We start from the raw sequence: 22815 nt of genomic DNA, 5'->3' as shown, positions 1-22815 counted from the left end.
GAACTGGAACACACTGGGACCTTGTTTTTATTCAAGTCTGGGGGCCATATTCACAACGTCTTAGACTCTTGCACCCTCTCTGTCATGTTTTGGTCACGCTTCAAGCCTCCCTGTCAGAGAACTCTCCCGCAGCTTCCCAACATTTTATTTATTCACCGTTCCTGTGAGATCTGATGCGCTGCTCATTTTTACACCTCGTCTGTCTCCTTTCCGCCTGCTCCTTGTAATCACCTCTGCATTACTCCGGCACATCGGGTCGTGCTAATTAGTCCAGTCATTATTGTAATTATAGATCACAGAGGCAGGATTGGGAAGGTTAGGCAAGGTTTTCGGCCTGTCTGTGCTCTAAAGACAGACTGAGTATAGTGATTAGCCCTCCAGAGATCGGGATTAACAAAGAAGTGACACACATTTTGGGCAAGGTTTTTTTTTTTTTTTCTGTTCTCTTGTTGGTTTTGTCATGTGTGGTCCAGTTATCAGCATGCTTTATCCCCAAATGTTTCCAGTTCAAACAGCACAAATGCTGCCACTAATTTTTGTTTTAACAATTTGCAGTAACCACAGTTTCTCATAAGTATGTTGACCTACATAGATCTGTTGATTCATCAGTAACAAATATTAACAAATTTAACACAGATTTGGTAGTTTGTTTACTCCTAATTGGCCATCTGCTGAACTTTATTTTTAATTAGTGAAGCTACAAACTTACAGACTGCTTATCTCTGGCTATGGAAGTTGAAAGGGCACAGTTACGTTTTAATGAGATCCTCTGGTTATGCTCGGGAAATCTGAGTAGATTTATTGTAAAGGTGCTGTTTTGCATGGACAAGATTTTGGATATTTGATATTTGTTTCTTCTCTAAGCAGAAGTGATGATTCATGATCCATGTATGTATTTGCAAGATTTACATTTGCATGGATGTTTACAAGAGCCTTAAACACTTTGTCACTTTCTGTGACTCATGGTTTCACCCTCACAGCTTTAGTTTCAGCAGCTCTACATTCTCAAGTTCTGAAAACGCAAACGTTCACACACAGACAAAAATTTCAATTTAAGATGATTACTCAGAATCAGCATCACAGCCATTTGCAAAGAACATTTAATAAATAGTTATTGCTCAGCAAGGCACATCTAAAATCTCTTGTGCGTATGATACAGATTTATCTATCTGTCATGTTTGCTTTACATTTCTTGACTGCAGATTGTATTAGTTGTTATTCTAGATTAAACTAATTTTACTTTTTTTTTTCTCCATCATTTTCCCCCTCCCATGTATTACACACAAACAATCCAGAATTATTTACTGGAGCTTATATTCTACTATATTTTATTGCTGTCAGATAGCTCAGATTTTAGTTTTCATATTTAAAGCAAATTAAATCACATTGCAGACTGTCAGCACAACACTGTGAACATCAAACATAACTGAACTCATGACTTGGCATATTTTTATTTACGTTTGTAGATAACTTTCTTGGATTCATTTGCGCCAATCACCCTCGGATGTACCCAAGATTTGGCTCAGTGGAGTTAAATATGTCCTCTGAAGTTTCTGTTGCAGTGGCTGATAAGCATAAGCAGTCACAGTATGATTGACTCATGGGGGAATTCTCTGTTTAGTAACATCCATCCGTTTTCCTGCGAGTGTGTGAGGCATTTGCTGTCACCTTGCCACATGTCATTTGATCCTCTAATGCCAAAATTTTAAAAAAGCAGAAACTGAGCTGCTGCTAAAACTTCAAGAGCTCAAAGTACAGTATTTTTCTGATCAGTGCATGTTTTTAACACACTGCAAATGGAATACATGTTTATGACTAGAGCTTAAAATCTCTTGTCAGATTATATTATATACTTTTTATGTACATTACCAGTATAATGTTCAAGGTTGTGCACAGGAAGGCACTGTTGTTTTATTCTGTTTTATGGTTACAATCTTTATGCTTTCCCATGAATAATTACCCTACAGTTTTGCATCTATTACTTCTCTGAAGGCTAGATGAGCTAAAGTGGTCACAAGGCTTTCGTAGTATCTCTTACAGATGAAGCGTACATGAGTAAAAGTTGTTTGTAAATTGCTTATTGTTAGAAGTGAAACTATGAGCCAAAATAAAAATAAAAGAATCTGAGGAAAATTAACAGGATACACTTGTATCATTTTTGCTAGAAACATTAAATTATTTATCTTAAAACTAAGAAGCATTGTTTATTTCCCTTGTTCATTAATATTTCTTTAGGATGTTGGATAAAAGAATAGTGTTTTAAAGAGTTTTGAGTTTAAAACAAATACTACGCCCTGATTATAGATACTAGCTTCAGTACACTTAACTGGGTTTGTCAGCATTGATTCCCTCATGAGAATTTCTGCCTGATTCTCCAAACTATCATTTTCGTTTCTATCTACTGCAGGTTAAAGACTTCTCATAAGTACTTCACTTAATCACACCGCAACAAAACTAAACTGTCCCTTTAATTCTCTTTTTATTATTAAGAAATGCATCTCTTTACAATAAAACCAAGAGAGGATAGTTACAGGCACCATAAAAGTTGGTACAGAAACTGTTATGTCATCTTAACAAGTTTCTCAAACTAACAGCAGGTAGAGGTTGGGAATTATAAAAGAAAATAAAAAAGAAATGGCTACATTTTATCCTGCTGGTTAGGCTTTTCTAAGAAAGTGAAAGAAATTACTAAACACATCATTTAATTATTTAGGAAAGTACTAAGTTCCTATGCAGAAGAATGAAATAATAATGATAACTTTGTGGTCAAAAAGATTCAGCGTTATTTCTCCTATCTGCATAATGAGCTTATTGATTGAATAATATCTGCATTCTATAACCAACAGACCTGACATTTACATGTAAAACAACACTTAAGAGAGTCTAAGTCTCAAAAACTTTTTTTTTTTTTTTTACTTCTTGTGGCTGCTTGAGGTGTCCTTGTTGTTCACCATCAAATAACCATCCACCTAATGAACCTGTTCTTGGTTTTAATAAATGTGGGTAATGGACAGTCGGGTAAATGGACCTGATTGCTCTTATCTGCAGGCTAATGATTTCCTTGGCTGTTTTCAATTACGGTGGGAAAGAGGTCACTAAAAGGTTTGTTTCTTACCTCAGCTATTCGGCTTCATTAAAGCCCCAGTATGTATTCATTAACACTGCAGTCATAGGTCCCCAAAGTATGTGCTCTGCTTCCCTGTTTTATCCTTTTATAAATACATTAGAAATTGATTAATCCTCCACTAACAGTTTGTTCTATGGACCCTTTTTTGTACCCTCTTGGTTATGATTGGTTCCCTATGATACTTGTTTGTCAGACCATTCGGTCTGATGAGGACACTTTCAGGGCTGCTTGGTTTTAAAAATTACACATTCCTGCTTTATTTTTTTCCTGCAGTTACTTAATTTGCTTAAGTACATTGGCTGTGTACATAAAGTACATTTATGCTTAAGAGTTAATTTAAGTCCTCACATAAAGAGTGGTTGAACAGAAGACAGCCGGACTTCATCCCTTAAAGATGTCTCACCTCTTCTTTAGAAAGCTTCTTAAGTTTTGATGATAGACTGGAATTTTTCAGTTTATAGACTTGAAACCTCCAATCCATCATCTGAACCAAATATTTTTTTTGTAGATCAGAGGTGAAAGTTCTTCTAGCCAGGAAGTCCATTTGCCTGATACTTAATCACTTAGAGTTCATAAAACCATGACGCTAGCATTTATGCACAATGTTTTTTGTTGTATTCTTATCCAAAAGGTATATTATATTTTCTCCCTATAAATCCTTTTTAAACGTTTAGACTGCTTAATTTAATTTATTTTAAAAAAAATGATTGCTGGGATTTATCTTAAGATGAGATATGATGCAGAACTTCCAGTAACTAAGATGAAGCTGAAACCCAACTGCTCCTGACTAGATGTTCGGAGGCTATTTCGACTTGTCTAAAGCTGCTGACTGGTCTGTAGTTGTTCCTGTAATATATTGTGCAAATCTTCCGCTCATTTAATCGTTCCCTGAACCACCTGCTGTGCATTGCCAAGTGTCAAATCTGTTTTCCATTATTTTGCACTTTTTTTTGTTTGTTTCAGACATAAACAAAACAGCTGAACTTGCATTCTCCAAACTATACCTACATTATATACCTTATAGTGATGCTTGAATAAGTTTATTTCTCTGTGGATTTGTAGGTCAGACAGAAAAAACAAATCTATATATATATGTCTCAAGGTTGCTCATTACCCCGAACCGTTTTGCCAGCCCCAAAGCTTCTCTCTGCACTGTCGTTAAGCGTGCAATTCACCACCGTGTCGTGAGCTCCATTTTTATCTGTCACATTCGTTTGTGCATGATGGGTGCTGATCCTTCGCTCATTAAGAATTCTCCCCCTCCTTTGCCTGCTTCTGCTGCTGCTGTTGCTGCCACTATCGCGTCTCCTTGAGAAGCTGCGACTCTGACTCATGTTCGTCCTTGACTGACACCCCCTCTTTTCTTCCTACGAGCATTCCATTTGTGCCCCCCACTCATCCAGATTTTTGACTTGTCTTTTGCACCTCTCTCATATTATTTTTCCTCATTCGCTTTGCCCTCGTCCGCTCTGTGTAAATTCTGATTCTCTCTGCCGATCATATTTCCACTGACCGTTTTATTCCTCTTCTCTGTCATCTCGGCAGGAGCTGGTGGGCAGCAACCCTCCGCAGAGGAACTGGAAGGGAATAGCGATCGCCCTCCTTGTCATTCTGGTCATCTGCTCGCTGATAGTCACCTCCGTCATCCTGTTGACACCAGGTACACGGCGGAGGACAGGAGGGGGAGGGGACCACCACTGCATACACTTCACGTTGCTCTGTTTACACAGCTATTGTTATGCACAGACATGCCCATTAGAGTTCACAATCAATCTCCCCACAAACAACGCAAAGAACAAAGTGCGAGTGTCAGTGTATCTCTGTCCTTGTGTGGCCCAGGCACCAGTATAGTGTTTGGTGTTTGGACTGTTGCCCTAATATCACTCTTCACATCCAAGTGGGCACTCTTACTTTAACAAATTTGGCTAAGGTCAGTAAACCTCATTGAAAACAGCTTGTGGGACATTACTTTCTTCATAAACAAGTCCCTCATGTGCCTTCTTCACTTGGTTACATTTTTTAGTCGTCTTCATTTCACGTAGTTGTTTGAAAGCATCCAAGTTTCATTTGTGACTGACCTTCAGGCTTCCTTTCTTTTTCAGGTTTAATCAGTAGACCATCTGTTTGCATTCAGGCTCATAAAGCTCCTTGAAATGGTTTTATGCACTGCCACAGTGGAATCAGTTAATATAGCTGTCAGTATGTGCACACTATAATTAATTTATAACAACAACGCGTCCTTGTTTATGATGCTCTGTCTCAGAAAATTGCAGGTAATGTTTCCTAAAATGTTGAAAGGGTGGTGAGAAAGCAGGGTCACTGACTAGAGAAAGAGCTCAGTTTCTTTTTCCCCGTGTGTATAAATGTTAATCGATGTGGGAACGTTTAAAAATATAAGCAGAGTGAAACTAAGACCTTATGTCATTTACTGGCTTCAACCTGGTTTTGTTCTGAAATATTGCTGATGAACTGAAACAAGACAAAACAGAGGAAGTTGGGCCAAAAGTGAAGACCAGGCAGGGGATATCACATTCCTTTACCTTGTTTTTTTTGTCCCCTGCTTCTCCTTTGTTTGTTCAAACAGAAATACTGTTTCCACTCCACGTATTCACACAAACTGGATCTTTTAGCCTGTTAAACCTCAAAGCGACTCTCCAGTGAAAGGATTTTTTTGTTGTTTTTTGAAAGGGTTATGAGTTTTAATAAATGTGCTGGCCTTGTCAAATTTGGTTCTGAAAGTTGATGGGATTTAATTAGGTGTATGGAGCAATAAAGTAGAGCCTGAGGATGCTGTGACTCCATAAATCATTCCGCAAGGACATTGGTTTGTTAGTGCAGAAACTTTTTTTTATTTTATTCCTGCTTGGGGTTATCGTGTTTGGGATGAGCTGCTAATTGAATCCCTGAATTCTACTAAGTTTTATAAGGTCTTTTTTTTTTTTTTTGCTCACAGTGTTGAAGAAAGTTATCCTTAAAATGTTTAAAACAATTAGGTGGGCACTTTTGGGGGAAAAAAAGACAACAAAACTATTACAGTAGTTTTTGGTTGGTGTCAAAAAATGTAATGTAAGAATGGTTTGTAATTGTTGATTTTTCTTTTTTTTTTACAAAATATATAGACCTAACAAAAAAAACTAATATTGCACAATGTCAGGGATTTTGCAAGGTTTTAATCAGATGAATGATTAAGCCAATTACACCAACCAGGTGCTAATGATCATCATTTTCAAATGTAGTTTGAAACAGTCACAAAGTGAAACAGAAACAGCTCTGTAGGAGGCCTAAACTGGAACTGGATGAGGAACAGCCAAACTTTGCTACCAAATATGGCAAGACTGAGCACAGCAGCAAAACAAAAATTAGTTTTAAGACATCAGCAAGTTTTCTCCAAGGCAAAGATTGCAAAACAGGCTGGGGTTTTAAGATGTACTCTTGAATCTCATTTGAAAAAGTACAAAAATGCTGTCAAAGTTGAGGACCGTACTGGTAATTCAGTAATTGGTGAGAGAAAACAAAACAAACAAATAAAAAATAAATAAATAATTAAAGAACTGTATGCTTTAAATGAGACTCGTTGTGCTTATTTCTCTGTGAAATCAGAAGACATTTATCAGTGATTTCAGCTCAAAACTGGCAGGACCCTGTGGGACTGAGGTACACCCATCCACTGTCTGGAGAAGTTTGATCATTAGTGGACTTAGTAGAAAAATTGCAGCCAAAATGCCAAAGCTCAGGCTTGTAACTAAGGCTAAGCAACTCAACTATGCATGAAAACATAAAAACGTGGGCACCCAAAAAAATGGCAGCAGGTGCTCTGAACTGATGAGTCAATATTGGAAATATCTGGCTGGAGACTGGTGCAGTAATGAAGCGTAGGGGAGGTTCCCAGCAAATCTGTGTTGCATTTCTGTAAATGGATTTGGAGGTTAAGTCAGGATTAATGATGTCTTCTACGCTAAGAAATACAAGCAGGTACTTATCTATCACGTAATACAATCAGGGAAGAATCTAACTGGTCCCAGGTTTGTTCTGCAGCTGGCCAATGAACCCAAACACACAGCCAATGCCAATAAGAGTTGTCTTCAGAGTGGAGAACAACAAGGAGTTCTGGAAATGGTGTCTAGGGTTTCATGAAGGAGAAGGATTTGTGCCTGAAACATTTAGAGAATATATGTGGTTAGATCTAAAAGATGTTTGGAACAATCTACCTAATGATTTCCTTCAAAAAACTGCACCTAAATATGTCTTTAAAGAATTGATTTTGAAGGCAAAGGGTGGTCACACAAAATATTAGGAGTGAATGCTCCACATCAATCATTGATTACTCTCCTTACGCAATTTATTCTACCTACTGTACTTAAAAACAACAAAAAAAAAGTATATGCATTTGTTTTTCTTATCGAGACATGCAATTCAGAGAATAGAAAATGTCATTTGTTTCTCAGGTATTTAGTACATCTGGTTTGCGCCAATTACACTCGAAGGAGAAACGTTTTAGCAACAACAGCGGCCTATTCTGAGCAGCAAATTGTTGTGGTTCAGCTTGTCTGAGGAGTTGTTTCCACTCAGTTAAGAGGCTAAGTTGATGGATGTTCCTTGTACAGGTTAGCCAGCTAGTTTCTAAGTGCACCTGACAACCACTTTGTTCTCTTTCACACAGAGACACATTTGACACACACACACACATAGTGTTTTGAACTCTTTCTTCTTCCTCTTTTCCTCCTCTGACAATCTTCAACTTCTGTAACTAAGAACTTGCTCTATTTTTGGCACAGCTGGGACAAATGTTTGTTATTCTGACTGGCAGAGGAGTGCAGCTCACTGAAATGGTGAAAGGATTAGACTCTATGTTCATGTGTTGTGGTTGAAAGTGAGCAGTCAGAAAGATTATTGCATGAATTCGAGCCTCATATCAAATCTTACACGCAACCTGAAACTTCACTCAGTTCCATTCAGCATCATTTTATACACTCCTGAGCATGTTTATTAGATCAACACTCAAATTTGTTTTTTGATTGTGTAGGTGGACATGATATTAGCTGCAGCATTTCCTGAAAGTATAACTAACTGAATGTTTATTTGATCTGATCGTTGACGAAGTCCACATTTGGACATGATGGTGGTAGAGCCATGATGGGAAATTGGCTAGATTTTTTTTTTCTCTGAAAGGTTGCATTTGCTGACTGAAAACCACACTTCACTTACTCAAATCGTGGATGCTGCAGACTTAAATCAAAGATAGTGCCGAGCTGCTGATGCTGCCTTCGATGGATGGTTAAACGACAGATTCACAGATGGCTTAATGCACCTATTCTAACCTCCTTTTAAGTGTTTGTTCCCACATAATCTCATTATGGTATTCAAACTGTTTAAGGTTGTGGTGGCTGATCCAGCACAATATAGAGTGCATTGTTTTTTGTTTGGTGTGGTTTTGTTTTTTATTAAACTGTATCTTGCAGCAAATGGCAGATAAATATGTTGTGGCTTATTAGCTGGTTTATTGATTTCATTATTCAAATGCGTTCTATTGCTTCAGTGCCTCACAGCTTTTAGCTTTGTCTGTCAAATATCCATCATTTCATAAAATATTCTCCTCACTTTATTAAAATTCAGTTTGGAATGGAAATTTAGCACAAAAAGTAAGAAAGTTGGTGTTTAATTGATTATTTCTTTGTTGGAACAATGCTTCTTGGCAGTAAGTATTATACCATTGGAAAGCCAGTTTGTTTTTTTAATCCCCGTAAATGGTGCCACATTTGTTAGGAAAAAGTATTTCTGGGTTGAGCAGCACAATTGAGTGTGTGGGTTGTGCCCATGAAAACTTGCCAAATCTTCTCTGCCAATGCCAAACAACTCATTCTGCTATAGACTCTTATGTGGTGTCATTTACTTTATTGGTGATTGAAGTTCGAAAAAAGAATGAGAAAATGGCATAGACATTAAACATTTATTCATTTAACAAACAGGGGCCTCAGTAGCATGTGAAAGGACCGTACACAGCCGCAACAGCTTGGCAAACAGGCTTTCCAATGGTATAAGATTTATTTATTGCCAAGAAGCAGATTTAACCAACCAAGCACAAACATCCTTTCTTTTTGTGCTATGTTTATATAAATAAATATATAATATAAACTTCATTATTAGTGAGATCAAACATCAAAAAATGAACACAATTCTATCAAACTGTTTTCTAATTATTTTCTGCAATTCTTTCGACTTAAACTTAGCAGTATAAAACTTTAGGGTGAGACACACTCAGTCTAAACAAAGAAGTGCAACATTGTGTTGCCTTTCAGTTTTTTATCTTCCCACAGCACGGAGGAGAAATGGAGATGATATGATGAGCATTGATGGATGAAATTAAGCTGAAATGAATTGCAGGAGGCATCTGCTGTAAATATGTGCTGACAATCAGAAGCCACACTTGTTTTATCAAAAGCCTGAGGGAGTTGCGATGCTCTGCCTTTGTTATTTTACTCTTGTGTGGCTTTTTTTTGTCTTTTTTTTCTCTGATAAGATTTTCATTCTTTGAAAGGTGAACAGCCTGCAGGAAAAAGTTGTTAGAATGCATTGGGAGATAAAAGTGTGACAAAAGGAACTTATGGATTCTCAGCTTTTGTTGTCAAAACTAAAAGAAAAATCATTCTTATCTTTGCGTCCTTTTTGAATACAAATCTACTTTTATTTTTTGTTTCACCCCATCACCGCAAAAAAAAAGAAAAAAAAAACTTTAAAAGATGCATCTATGTCACATCTGCCTTGCCTTAGAAAAATAGCTTTTGTTTCAAGCCCTAAATTCCCATGATGTGTGGCTTCAAGACTTTTGATTTATTTTAAAAAAGTGTGAAATTCAATAAAGTTTATTCTTGATAGAACTGTAGAACACTGTTGAAATGCTCATTCTGTGGCAATCTAAGAATTGCACCAATGACAGTAATTGCTTCATTTTCTGTTATTTATTTTTTTATTTATTTTGTTTGTTTGTTTGTTTGAATGTTTGCAAGAACTGAAGTTTTTCACTTGGACTCAATATACGTGAGCATTTTTGATAAAAATGTTTTCTTGTAAGAAGCAAACATAGCTTTAAATTTCAACGTACTTACTTGCAATAAAGCTGTTCTCACAGAGGTGTAAATGACAATTACCAAAGGCAGTGATACAGTCTCATAAACATAAAAGGATTATACAATGTAGAGGGAGAAATATGTAAATCCCTTCCAGGCTTTCTTTGAGAAATATAGTATTTGAAACATTTTTAGCCATAAAAAAGGGCAGTACACCCTTTGTCAAGTCTGGAGCTTTACATATCATCAGGACATATTATAATGGTCTGATCTTTAACAGATTATACAGTTATTTAAATCTAACCTAAAGTGTACAAAAACACACAACACAACATGTGATTTTTTTTTTTATTTTCTTTTATTAAAAAAAAAAACAAAGCCAAATTAGAAAACGTGAAATACTAAGTCTACCACCTCCATTGGACTTAGGAGGGAAAGCAGCAGCCATATGCTGCTGATCAAATGCACTTGATTACCTGATCATCATCAGTGGGAGCACATCTGTAACAGCAGGGATTATGGCAGTTTGCTGGTATGGTGTTAAAACCAAAGAAGGAAGACGGTAACATTGACCTTTAAAGAAGAAACCTTTTGTTTTTCATCAATCTGAAGAGGGTTAAATGTTGTTTCCAAATTATTTGGAATCTGTCATTATACACTGAAAAAGATTATTCACAAATCAATTAGGACAGTTGTCAGTCTTCTCAGGAGTGGGCATTTCAGCAATTTTACCCCAAGTAAGGAATGCAGTGCTCAAAGAAATTGCACAAAACTCAAAAACTCCATCTGAGAATCTACAGGCCTTGGTTATCATGTTAAATAGTAAAGTTCAAGACTGAACAATTAGAAAATGACTGAACAAGTATGGCTTGTTGGTAAAAGTTATCAGGAGAAAGCCTTTTCTTTCTAAAAAGAACATGGCAGTTTTTTTGTTATTTTTTTTTAAGTTGCGTCGAAATGAACCCCAAGACTACTGGAACAATGCCCTTTGGACGGATAAAACCAATGGATAGATGTATAGCCATAATGCTCACCACCATGTTTGTTGAAAACCAAACACAGTATACCAACACAAACACTTCATATCAGTTGTCAATCACAGTAATGGAGGGGTGGTGATTTTATGAAGTCCAGACCTCAACCTATTTGAAATGTTGTGGTGGGACCTTGAGAGAGCTGTGCAGAAACAAATATCTGCAAACCTCAATAACCTGAAGCAATTTTGTAAAGAGTGGACAAAAATTTCTCCACAGCCATGTGAATAACTGATAAAGTCATACCGAAAATTACTACTGAGAGTCATCACGGCTGAAGGTGGTTATATAAGCTACTGAATCACTTAATTTTTCACACACTTTTATATTTTGGCTTTGTTTTTTGTTAAATAAATATTGGTGAAATCTGCTGTGTGTTGTGTACATGTGAGGTTAGTTATAAATAATTTTGGAAACTGATAAGGGCCAAATTGTTTTTGTTATGTACTGATGTGTAAAACTCTAGAACTGACAGAGGGTGTACTGACTTATTTCCCATGATGCATTTTTTCACAAACAAACCAAACCCACATACTCTGGAAACAATTTGCTGATCTTAATGTACCAAATCAATACTTCTGTACCAAATTATCTACTTGTTAACAATGCCTGTTTTTTTTTTGTTTTTTTTTCTCAGTACTAGCCCCAAATTGACCCAATTACATCTGTTTTATGAATGCATTGAAATGTGGCTTAAAATATATAGAAATAGATTTAAATAAATAATAATAAAATAACGGGGATAAACCGTATTTTATGTCACAGATTCCAATTTAGCAAAAACTGACACTGCAACTTTTTTATGGAAAAGTCTCAGGGTGTTGATTCAGACAATAACACTTTCTGTTGCCATCAGAATGATGAAAGGAGGTTTCCATTTAAAAGGAGATTAGACTCAAACTTTTTATTTGCCTTCATTGACCACTTGTCATCAACCTCTTTTACACAGCTCTTCAACGTTATTGTAAAGGAACCAAATTACTTTTCCATTCCAGACCGTTCTAGCTTTATGTTTCCACTCTTATTTCATGATTGATAAAAATGTTGAACAAAAATGTGAGAATAATCCTTCAAATCCTACTTTTGTTGGTCTGAATACTTATGTAGATTACTCCCCTGCATCTTGTAAAATGGCACTAAAAAAGAGCACCCATTGGGTTAAAACATGACTTCCATTGTGTAATGAGTCAGGAATGATAATGAGTTGCAGTGAGAAACATACTTTACTTTTTTGTTTTTTTAAACTGGTCTGCTCGCTCTAAGATAAATATGTGCTAAGGTGTTTGTTGTGACCACACTGGCAAGCATGTATGAATTCATGTTTAGTAACAGTATGTTTGTTTTCCTGGCAGGTGAAGACGACCGTCTGGCTCTGAAGGGCAAGGTGACGGTTGGAGACCTCTTCCGAAAAGACTTCAAGGTCCATGACTCAAACGCCAAGTGGATAAGCAGTGAGTTTTCTTCACAAACCTGAGACTCCTCTATCCACTGATGTTGGAACTCCTACATTTCTATCAGAGAACAAGATTCTGCTTTAGATTATCTTACTTTTGATTCCCATATTGATGAGTACGTTGCTGTAGCCTTGCTTTGAAAAGGGCTGTGCAGAGACCTTGAGACAAGTAAATACTAAAGGGCCAAATGGAAAAAAAAGGTTGTCCTACACCATACATCAAGATGATTCAGTCTGTTGAATGTTACCAAAAGAATGTATCATGGACATTAACAGCAAACCAATTCATCTGGTCCTTTTTCTAATGAAGTTAGACAGGGGCGTAGAAGGGAAAAATAACATCAAACCCTGCTTCTTTCACATAATTTGTAATTAAATATTATGTTGTACTTCTATGCAAGGCAGCTGCATACAGTATGCATATTTTCACTGCCAAGCCTTCTGTTTTGGCGCTGCTGCAGTTCATCTACTACCAGCTCAGTTTTTTACACAATGATACTTTGCTAACTTTCATAAATACTTCCTTTTTTTGTATGTGTGTGTTTTTGTGAGGAGTTGATTGTCATGCTTGGGTGAAATAATTTGAAAAGTAACTATTAGCTATTTGTAACTTTTTGCTAGTCACATGCAGTTGCTAAAACAAATTCATCTAAATAAGTAGTACATACTCCTAATAAGATGATCAGCAAATGGTTCATTTGTGTAATTTTCTAAGAATCACATTCCTGATGCTTAACCCTCGCCTGGAAGAATAGGCACTACTCGGAATTCGAGCTGGCACAAAACGGCAGCGGTTTAAGCTGGAGCTAACAAGCATGTGACATGCAGCTGGCATGTACGCTTCAATTCAGGAACACAGAAGCCAAAATGAAAATTATAGCCCTCCGAACATGTAACACACACGTTGTGTTGGCTCTGTGAATCCAGCCTTATTTCTTTTCCCCCAAATGTCTTTCTGGGGTGTCTTGGGTCACAACTGCATCTTCATTAGAGAACATGAAGGATAAACACAGGATGAGTCACCGTACATCAATACGTGATGTAAACTGACACCCGGCAGGCAAGTCGTTTCATCTATGACTGAAGAGTTACTTGCGACATGCTTTTAACAGATAGAAAATAATATAATGTGCCATTATGAAAGACACTTTAAAAAAAATCAAAAGAAAAATCTTGCTCAAGTGCCATCAGCTCCCTCTTCTGAATGACTTTGAGCTTATTGTTTAGGTACTAACAGGTCAGACCTAATTTGTGAGCTAATTCAGACAATCTGCAGTAGCAACGACAAAGCTGAACATACTGTGATGTGACAAGACAAAACTATACGGCAAGAATCACTGACAAAATGTGTTTAAGGTCCAGAATTTTTCTAAGCAGATATTTTAAGGGGCAGCCATTGATTAGCCTTGTTTCAGATATTTATGGCTGATCCTGTAATGTATTTAAATTTCTGTTGCATAAATAGATAGCACTTGTCATGATGCTTTATTGTTGGAAATGTGTTTTTAATTGAGTTTATGTTCTGACTTTACTTTGAATTATAGTAGAATAATGTGAAATATGATACCCCTACAGTTCCTACATTGACACACTGATGCATTTGAGCCTCAGCTGCACACTCTGCCCTTTCAGTATTTTACTCTTGGCACTTGATTGATTAAACCACTGTCATCTTTAACCCATTCTGACCATGGCTACAATTGATTCTTGTAGGTTGTGTGTAATTTATTAATTACCTGATATGTTGATGATGGGATGAGCTCATTTGCCAAATATGGTCCATGTCACTGTGTTGAGAATCACATTGATACAGCTTATGTGAAGGAAGCATTTAAGAGAATTGTCCAATATTGGTTTGTGTTTGGTGTCATTTTGATTAAATGTATGTTGGAATAATTAGGTAACCTTTCAAACATAATACCAATAGAGCTTTGCAAATAAATATATATACACACAAGCAAATTTCACATTTACCTAAGTAATCATTGCTATAAGCACATGAATATTTTGTGTCTTACATTGCTCCAAACAATTTCTCCCACATGCTTCAGTCGCTACTTGATTACCTGCATCTATTTCCCTAATTTTTCCTATATTTGTGTGAGTCGCTGTTATTCAAACTCATCACCACTAATTTTAGATGCTTGTTTTGAAGACGGTGACAGCAGAAACACTCACAGCACTGCAGAAAGCTATTAAGAAAATGTTTATTTTGCATCAGCTTCATCTTGAGTTCTCTGTGTGACATTGACAAAAGCGAGCACAACTTTAAAATGAAGGTATCAGTACAGCTGAAAGATTTATGAGGCGTATGTGGTCCTCTCTCGTGTCTCAAAATCAGCACGTCTAAGATGGCTGTGAGAGAGGATGCAGCTGTTCAGATGTTCCTTCAGATGCTGAAAATGCAACCCCCCCTTCCTTCTGCGATTGTAATTTGAAATATGAAACTTCATATTTATGAAATTAGTGACAGGAAGACAACGCCATTTCTCTTGATCTGAGATGACAGGCTGAATAAATTTGAAGCTGCGGTTCCCCATGTGTGCTTCACGAGGAGTTGCCTCTCATGTGGCTGATTTGTTGTCGTTACTAGCTGTGACCCAGAGGTTGTAAACAAATCGGTTATGCTCGACTGAGCAGCGATGAATATCACAAACTGTGGCTGTACTGTTCACATCTGGAAGCAAGCATCTGTTTCTCGGAGTCTATGTAAAGCTCCAACGGTGATTACAAGTGTCTTTCTGACTGTAAACAAAGAGTTGGGTTCTGTAAGATAATTATGATTGTTAAAAATTGAATCAACTTTGCACTTGATACAAAATATCCTCTCAACCTAATATTATTAGTTTGTCTTGTATAAATAAAAGAAAGGTACAGTGGCTAAAGGGGGTTTGTAACGATCCTTGCATCCAGCAGCAATCACTTGTTTTTACAAAGCATTCCGCTGTTTCATCTTTTCTTTTTCTGAACTGTTGTTGGTACCATGTTTGATACCAGCATATGTTAGGTGAATCTTTTAGTGTCGCTCAAGGAGAGGAACAAAAGTGTAGAAGAAGATGGACAGAGATCCTTAAAAAGTCTATTTTTTTGTTTGTGAGTGTCACTTTTTACTACACTTTCACACTTGCAGGGTTCTTTTTAGATCTGCAATAAAAGCCTTTGTGGTTGGAGGTTGAAATTTTGTTCTTTTTTATATTCCTATCCAAGATAGTCTGAGTATCAATCAGCTCCCTTGAGACAGACTGAGTATAACCTTGGGGAACTTGTAAGGATCACATTTTAGGCTTTTTATTTGAGCATAATGGTGTAATTTTTAGTTGCATTAGTTTAAACAGAGCCAGTACTCGACATCATTAGATGTATTAAAGGTTTTAAGATTCTAAACTCTGCCTGTGCAGCCATTATCATTTTGAAACTTTATATAAATTTATTCTAACTTCTTATTGGACCTTTGGTTGTTATTATCACCTACTGCAAAAAAAAAACAATAATGATTTTGCCTGTGTGTGTGTGTGTTTGTTTATCTGTCATGTTAGCAAAATATATCATGAATCAGTGGACAAATTTGAATAAAACTCCCTCAGGTTGTACATCTATAAGTGATCAACTTTTGGAGTCAACTCCAATCAAGCTGGCCTCCACAGCTAAGCAACATTAGCAAACACAAAAATGTCTGTAACTCAGTCATGTTTACAAATATTGAGCTAGAATTTGCTGTGGTAGTAGCTGAGAGTCAACCACAACACATACTATGATACTATGATCACACAGGAGATGTTTTTAAAAGTTTGTCATTAACTAATCCAGTCAGTTCCAGGAAGTGAGCTTTTGGCGTGCTATTCCTTTTTGTACAATCAAAGTGTGCAAAATAAAATCATTGCATGCAAAATACAATCTCTTTCTGAATGTCGAACATAATTTGTGTGCTTTCACTGTCTATTTGAGAATAATTCATCTTCTATTGACGATCATCACATGGATTGTATGAAGTGTTTGGATACCAATGTCAAAGTGAAAGCAGCAAAGAAAAATGTTGCTTTTACTTAAATGGATGTTAGGCTTGATTTTTTTTTAGCTGCTCTTTGGTAAAATGCTGATTTTAATAAATGTATTTATAGGTGAGAACAGCAGGAGGATAAAATAAAATCCAACCTGGCTCCACTACATTTTACTTACTTTCTGTTAACCTACTTTGCATGTTGCTCTTGTACTAAAAAGCTTTAGCGCCTGACTAAACTGTTGGGTTTATTTAAAACTATAAATCTGATCACCTGGCTGATCTCTTGAGCTTTGAATGTTGTTGTAGCGTTGCTTCAGTTTCTTTCATCACTAGAATTTAGGAAGCAGTCAAAAGCACCTTCAGTTCTTTGGCTCTGCGATATATCCAAAATAAACTATAAATTGCCTCAGCCTGCACTCTTCATCTGTATTCTAATCAGGCTCAGAAGCTTTCACTAAGTCTGCCTGGTTAGGTAATCGCACAGTTAGCAGACATGACTGATATCTCACAGAAACTCCTTCTGAATCAGACACAGCATCAACATCCTTTTCATCCCACCAAGGTGAAACCTGTCTTGTGGGACGCGATGCTGGTTCTCTGAGCAGCTGTTTGCCATTTTAATGACCATGTTCCTCTTGTTTGCCGCTCTAAAAGTCCCCTTTTTTTTAATCCTCTGACGTTTGTTAAATATGATAAAGGGGGAGCCATTCAAGGAGCGATCGACCAGTTGGGACAATGTTAAAGTGCCATCACTGTGACTTTGAGCAGAACTTATGGGTGTGATTACAACGAGAGAAGCATATTTGTTTTGTCAGTGTGGGTTCTTGTCTGTGTGTACAAAACAATAGAGATGTGCCTTGTATTCCAAAGATGAAAGAAATCTCTCTTGTCTAATGCTGGAAAGGGCTAAGTTTGAGACAACATGGCCACTTGTTTCACTCCCCATCTGTCTTTTTTGTAGCTTTGCTTTTATGATGCAAAATGAGTAAATATATAAACTTCATCTTTTAATGAAGTTCTGCTATCGGTCTACAGTTAATTTGTCCACACACACTGTAACTGTCCAATGTGTCTCTATGAAACAAACATGTTATAGTTTTACCACAATAATCCAATGCTTAATCCTAGAAGGCTTTCTTTTTTTTTCCCACACGGCGAAATTCTCCTGTCTCTCAGGAAAGCACTGACAGAAACAAGCGATGAAATTTATTCTTGTTGTTCAACCTTTAAGTACCTAGAATGGAGCAAAAAAAAAAAAAAATCTAGTGTTCGAGCAAAGTGTCTCATGGCAAATTCATCAGTCTCTTTAGCTCCATAGCTGCTAACGTCAAAGCGCAACACCTGAATGGATGGGTTTTTATCGAAAGCTAAGCAGCGAGGATGATGCTGAAAATAGATACCTTTCTCCTACTGACTCAACTCTTATGAATACGTTTTTTTATGAATATGTGCTCAACTTTGGTGACACAAGTTTTAATCTTGCTAAACTCTTACAGAAACTTTTAGCAACTGGTATGTGGTGTGCCAGCTTATTCAACCCACAGCAACTTTGTACTCACTTAGTTTTACAGTTTTTATTGGAACATAGATCAACCAATATGCTGGTGTAGATTCTCAGTCATCCAGGCCATGGTAAATTCAAAAAAAAAAAAAAAAAAAGTTAAAAAACAAAAACAACTGGACTTCTATTCTGTAGCTGAAGACGTTTCGCTTCTCATCCAGCCTCTGTCTGAGAGTCTTGTTGGGTTTGAAATGTACTGGGAAAGTACATTTCAAACCCAACAAGACTCTCAGACAGAGGCTGGTCCACCCTAAGGACAAAACACCCAAACCAAAAAACCAAACTGAGCGGAGTTGTGTATGCAGTTCAGTGCAGCGAAGAATGTTCAGACCTTTATATTGGAGAGACCAAACAACCTCTCCACAGACGCATGGCTCAACACAGGAGAGCCACCTCTTCGGGACAGGACTCAGCTGTCCACCTACACCTCAAGGATAAGGGACACTCCTTTGAGGACCAAAATGTTCATATTTTGGACCGAGAAGACAGATGGTTCGAGAGGGGGGTAAAAGAAGCCATCTATGTCAAAAAGGAGAAACCAACATTAAACAGAGGAGGAGGTCTCAGATTTCAGCTTTCAAAAACATATAATGGAGCTTTAGGCCTGATCCCCAGTCAGTTTCACTCCAATCAACACCTGCACTCATGTGACAAGAGTGGCCCCTCAGTGAGTCAGACAAACAAGGATTCTAACGAGCCTCCATTGTTAGGAGAGTGAGAACAATTTGCAAGCAATCCAGCTTACATCACATCTCAGCTTTAAAAGCTCAACTCCACACTCTCTATTTCTGAATTGAGAAAGCTCCTCGGATGAGAAGCGAAACGTCTTCAGCTACAGATCAACCAATGAGAATAACTCTTACACAGCAAATACAAACTATTATTTCTACATTATCTTGCACCAAAATCAAACCTTAATTATTATACAGAAGAAGTAGAAAGTATGTTAATACTGTATGGTTTTCCTGGCCAACTTTAGAAGCTAATAACTGTATGTTTTAGTTGTAGCAAGACTTAAAGTGTAATGTAAAGATCATGTCCAATCAGTTGAACTGTAAAGGTTAGACTTTACTTTGTCACGTTTTAAATTAGGGTCAGCCACAAAATAATCATGCTCTTATCTGGAAGATACAAAAAATAACTAGATAACCAGATGGCATAAACATGCAGATTTTTTTCTTAATTTTATTATAAAACCACAAAAACTTCAACTCTAAAGACAGCCAGGTTAGTAATGCTTCCTCAGGTACATAGAAAAGGGTCAGCTAAAAATATACCTTTTGTAAACTGTAAAATGTAACAAAACAAAACCATTTACACTCTTGCAATTAGTTGCAAAGCTTAGTTATGTTCCTTACTTGTGCTTGACTTGTTCATGATCAGGTAATAGAATTAGACATATAAATTTCTTTCATATTAGACTTTTTAGGTGTCAAAATATAACGGATGTAACAGACCTGTTTTGCAGCATACATTTTGATTTGAATAAATTAGGACAAAGGCAGGTATATCAGTGGTGGCTGCATTCTGGCCCAGTTCTGCTTTTGCACATGTTGTGAAGAACAAACAGTTTTCACAGATGCAATCAGATGTGAAATGTGGCCCTCATTAATACATCTGCGCTTGTCCTACATTTCAAGTAAAAATGTATCTAGTGGACTAGGTCCATATGCTTCTGCAAAGACATAGGTGTGAAGAGAATTATTTTGTGCAGCAATAAACTGAGCACTTCAAACAAGAGAGCAAGACCTTTGTTGTGTTTTCTGTTGTCATTGTTGTTGTCATAATTGTTATTTTATCGGCACTGGCCCCACCAATTATTCAATTATGAGCACATGCATGCTTTTTTTTTTTTTTCCCAAGGTTATCAATTGACCTGAAAGAGCAAGAAAATTGTCTTGTGCTGTATTAAACCGTACAGGAGCCAGTCAAAATCAGAATACTGCAGGTCAAAAAGTGACATGTGGAGTGCTGATAGTAAACTACTCGATCAGTGACCTCCACTTCCAGTTTTGAAGAGATAAGTCTGAACTCGGATACAATCAAAGTCATTGAGAGTTTAGATTGCTGCTTTCGGCACTCTGAGGAGATTTGAGAGAAAACCATTGCAAGCCACATGAAAGACCGTGAAAGACCCACTAGGTGAAAAAAGACAAAACTGCCTATTTTTTGATGCATAAACTGTACTTACAGTATTTGTTCTTTAACTAACAGGGCATTCCTGTTGTAATGTCACAAATTACCTATTACCTTTTATGTAATTTTCCATGATAGACGTGCACTTTTAGATCATATTTTCTGAGCCAATGAAAGGTCAAGTTAAAAGTACTTCTCAATTATAAATATTACATTTTCTTTATCCTTTAAGTTGGTTCAGAGTGGTTTGAATTTATGAGTCATACAATATTTATGCAGAAATGCAGAAGATTTTTAAATAGCACAGAAACTAAGACTTGCTGCTGTAAATGAACTAGGTATTTCTGTTTGTTAGAGACTTGTTTACAGAACTTCAATGTGGACAGTCTGAAGGGAAGAAGCTTTGTATGGGAATATTTGCCAATGGTCTCAAAGAGGTGTCTCAATTGATATTAGTGGATGTTTTTATCTGAAGCTATATGACTTTATGATCCCACTATTTTTCTCAGCAGCACATTTGGTGTTTGAACAAATAATACTTTGAGGTACACAAAATCCAAGAGAACCAAAATTGAGATAGGAAATTATCAGTATTCCTAAAATTTTCAGTCCATGAAGCAGAAATAAGTCAGCAAAGTTGTACTCGAACCCTGACAGAGAAACGAAAAGCTGGAGTGTCACAGATTAATGAAGCATGCAGGCAGCAGTGATTGGCATTCCAGATAAACATAAATGACTTCCTCTGTGAAAACTGGCCAGGAGCAGGTTGGCTGTGCCATGGGTGGTTTTGTGTTCTGTCAGCAAGTTCAGACTTAAGGTTTTTGCTCATTTGTTTGCCCTGTTTTTCATTTGTTAGTTTGCTCATTTATAAAGTCAGATATAGGCTTTAGCCTTCAAGATCCTGCCCAAAGAGCTTGAAAAACTATTGTCATTATAGGAGAAAATTCATTTTAATTGGAAAAATAATTAATTAAAAGGATAAGCTGTTAGTTACAGGAATGCTATAATTTTTATGAATGTTTTACAGCATTTTCAGAAAAATGACTGGTAAAATAAATTTTAAGAAAGATAAAATTATGTTACATTGGAGACTCTGAGACATTTTTTTTTCTGCCACAGCTTGTGTCACTTCCATCAAACTAGTCATCATCTGCAGCCCCAGGCATGGACAAATGACCTGGAACGGACAAGAAAAATCCCATTTCATCCAGAACTTAACACTGCAACCTGCCTCACCTCTTGGCTAACAACACAACTTACAAAAACCAGCTATTTCAATCACAGTCACATAATGGTGGTTTATGTGGAGGTTACGCTTCGAGATTAAAGTGGTAAATTACTAACAATCTACTTATTTGGTGTTAAATTGGTTATTTTCATGCTGTTGATGAGATCTATTTTATTTGTCCATATTTGAAGCTTTGTTGGTGAGAACCTTTTATCTAAAAATAACAATAGTGATAGGTTAGGGGTTTAAAGTAGAGGAAAGGCTTAAGTGTATTTTTCAAAAGGTTTTATTATATTTTCATTCTTTATCACTGTGTATTTTAATTGCCATGTAAAATGGCAGATAAGTCATACCAACCAAGTTTTTGATTCAGGCTGTAGGCCTCTATTTATAACATACTGGAATTATTCATCAGGTGACAACTTTCAGTGTAAATGGCTGTTCCAAAAAATATAATTCAAACAAACTCATTGTGAGTTTTTCCCTCAGTTTCTCTTTCACATCTCTATATGTGCCTCTCTGTCTGCCTCCCTGCCTGGTGCTTGCTGTGCCTCCCCGTAGTGAGGGTGGGTTATGGCTGCACCCAGGGCAGGAGGCTGTATTAATAAGACACACTGCTTTGAAAAGGTATAGATCAGAGTAGAAAACAGTGCCCTGGGCTGATGCACAGTGAGTGAAGGTAGAAGAAAGGGAAAAGAAAGGGCAAGAAAGGGAGAGACCAGAAGAGAAGACACAATGCCTTAGGTAGTGTGAGAGAATATGTCTTTGGAAGAAAAAAAAAAAGAAAACATAAAGCTGAAAAGGTGAAGGAGGGATGATAAGGTCTAAAATGATGAGCTTAGCAGGAGAGCTTATGTGAGGGCAGTGATGGGAAGAATTTGAGAGATCTGTGGTATATTCTGGGTGTCTTGAGGCGTGTGGTTAAAGAAGTAGAGGATCAGTAAATTGCAGAGATAAAGATGAAACAGTTGCCTTAAAGAGATGTGGTTTAGGTCGAAGCTCAGCCATGAAAACAAAGTAAAGTCCATTTCTCTGACCACTGATTTATTGCCATTTATTTTTACCCATTCAAGCCCCAACTTTGCAATCACCTTTTTATATGTAGAAGTCAGACAGAGTCAAACCATGCCCCATTATTTATCCCCATGAAGGAGTTACATTTTACACCCTTATTTGTGGTTTTTACTAAAGAGACAAAAGCAGTTGGGAAGA

General features: G+C 36.9%; 1 protein-coding gene across 6 annotated transcripts in view; it reads left to right on the top strand.

Annotated features, from left to right (window-relative positions):
- LOC108234705 (dipeptidyl aminopeptidase-like protein 6) overlaps positions 1-22815 on the top strand; it is a 225726-nt gene that overhangs the window by 166135 nt on the left and 36776 nt on the right. For all 6 annotated transcript variants that reach the window (XM_025005488.2, XM_037973277.1, XM_037973278.1 and 3 more), the window contains 2 exons: positions 4673-4787; positions 12578-12676. In XM_025005488.2, the coding sequence (XP_024861256.1) occupies positions 4673-4787; positions 12578-12676 (214 nt within the window). The remainder of the gene's footprint in view (positions 1-4672; positions 4788-12577; positions 12677-22815) is intronic.

Source organism: Kryptolebias marmoratus, linkage group LG21 (genome assembly GCF_001649575.2).
Source record: "Kryptolebias marmoratus isolate JLee-2015 linkage group LG21, ASM164957v2, whole genome shotgun sequence".
Lineage (NCBI taxonomy): Eukaryota > Metazoa > Chordata > Actinopteri > Cyprinodontiformes > Rivulidae > Kryptolebias > Kryptolebias marmoratus.
The sequence above is the reverse complement of the archived record's forward strand: the minus strand, read 5'-3'. Positions and strand labels throughout refer to the sequence as shown.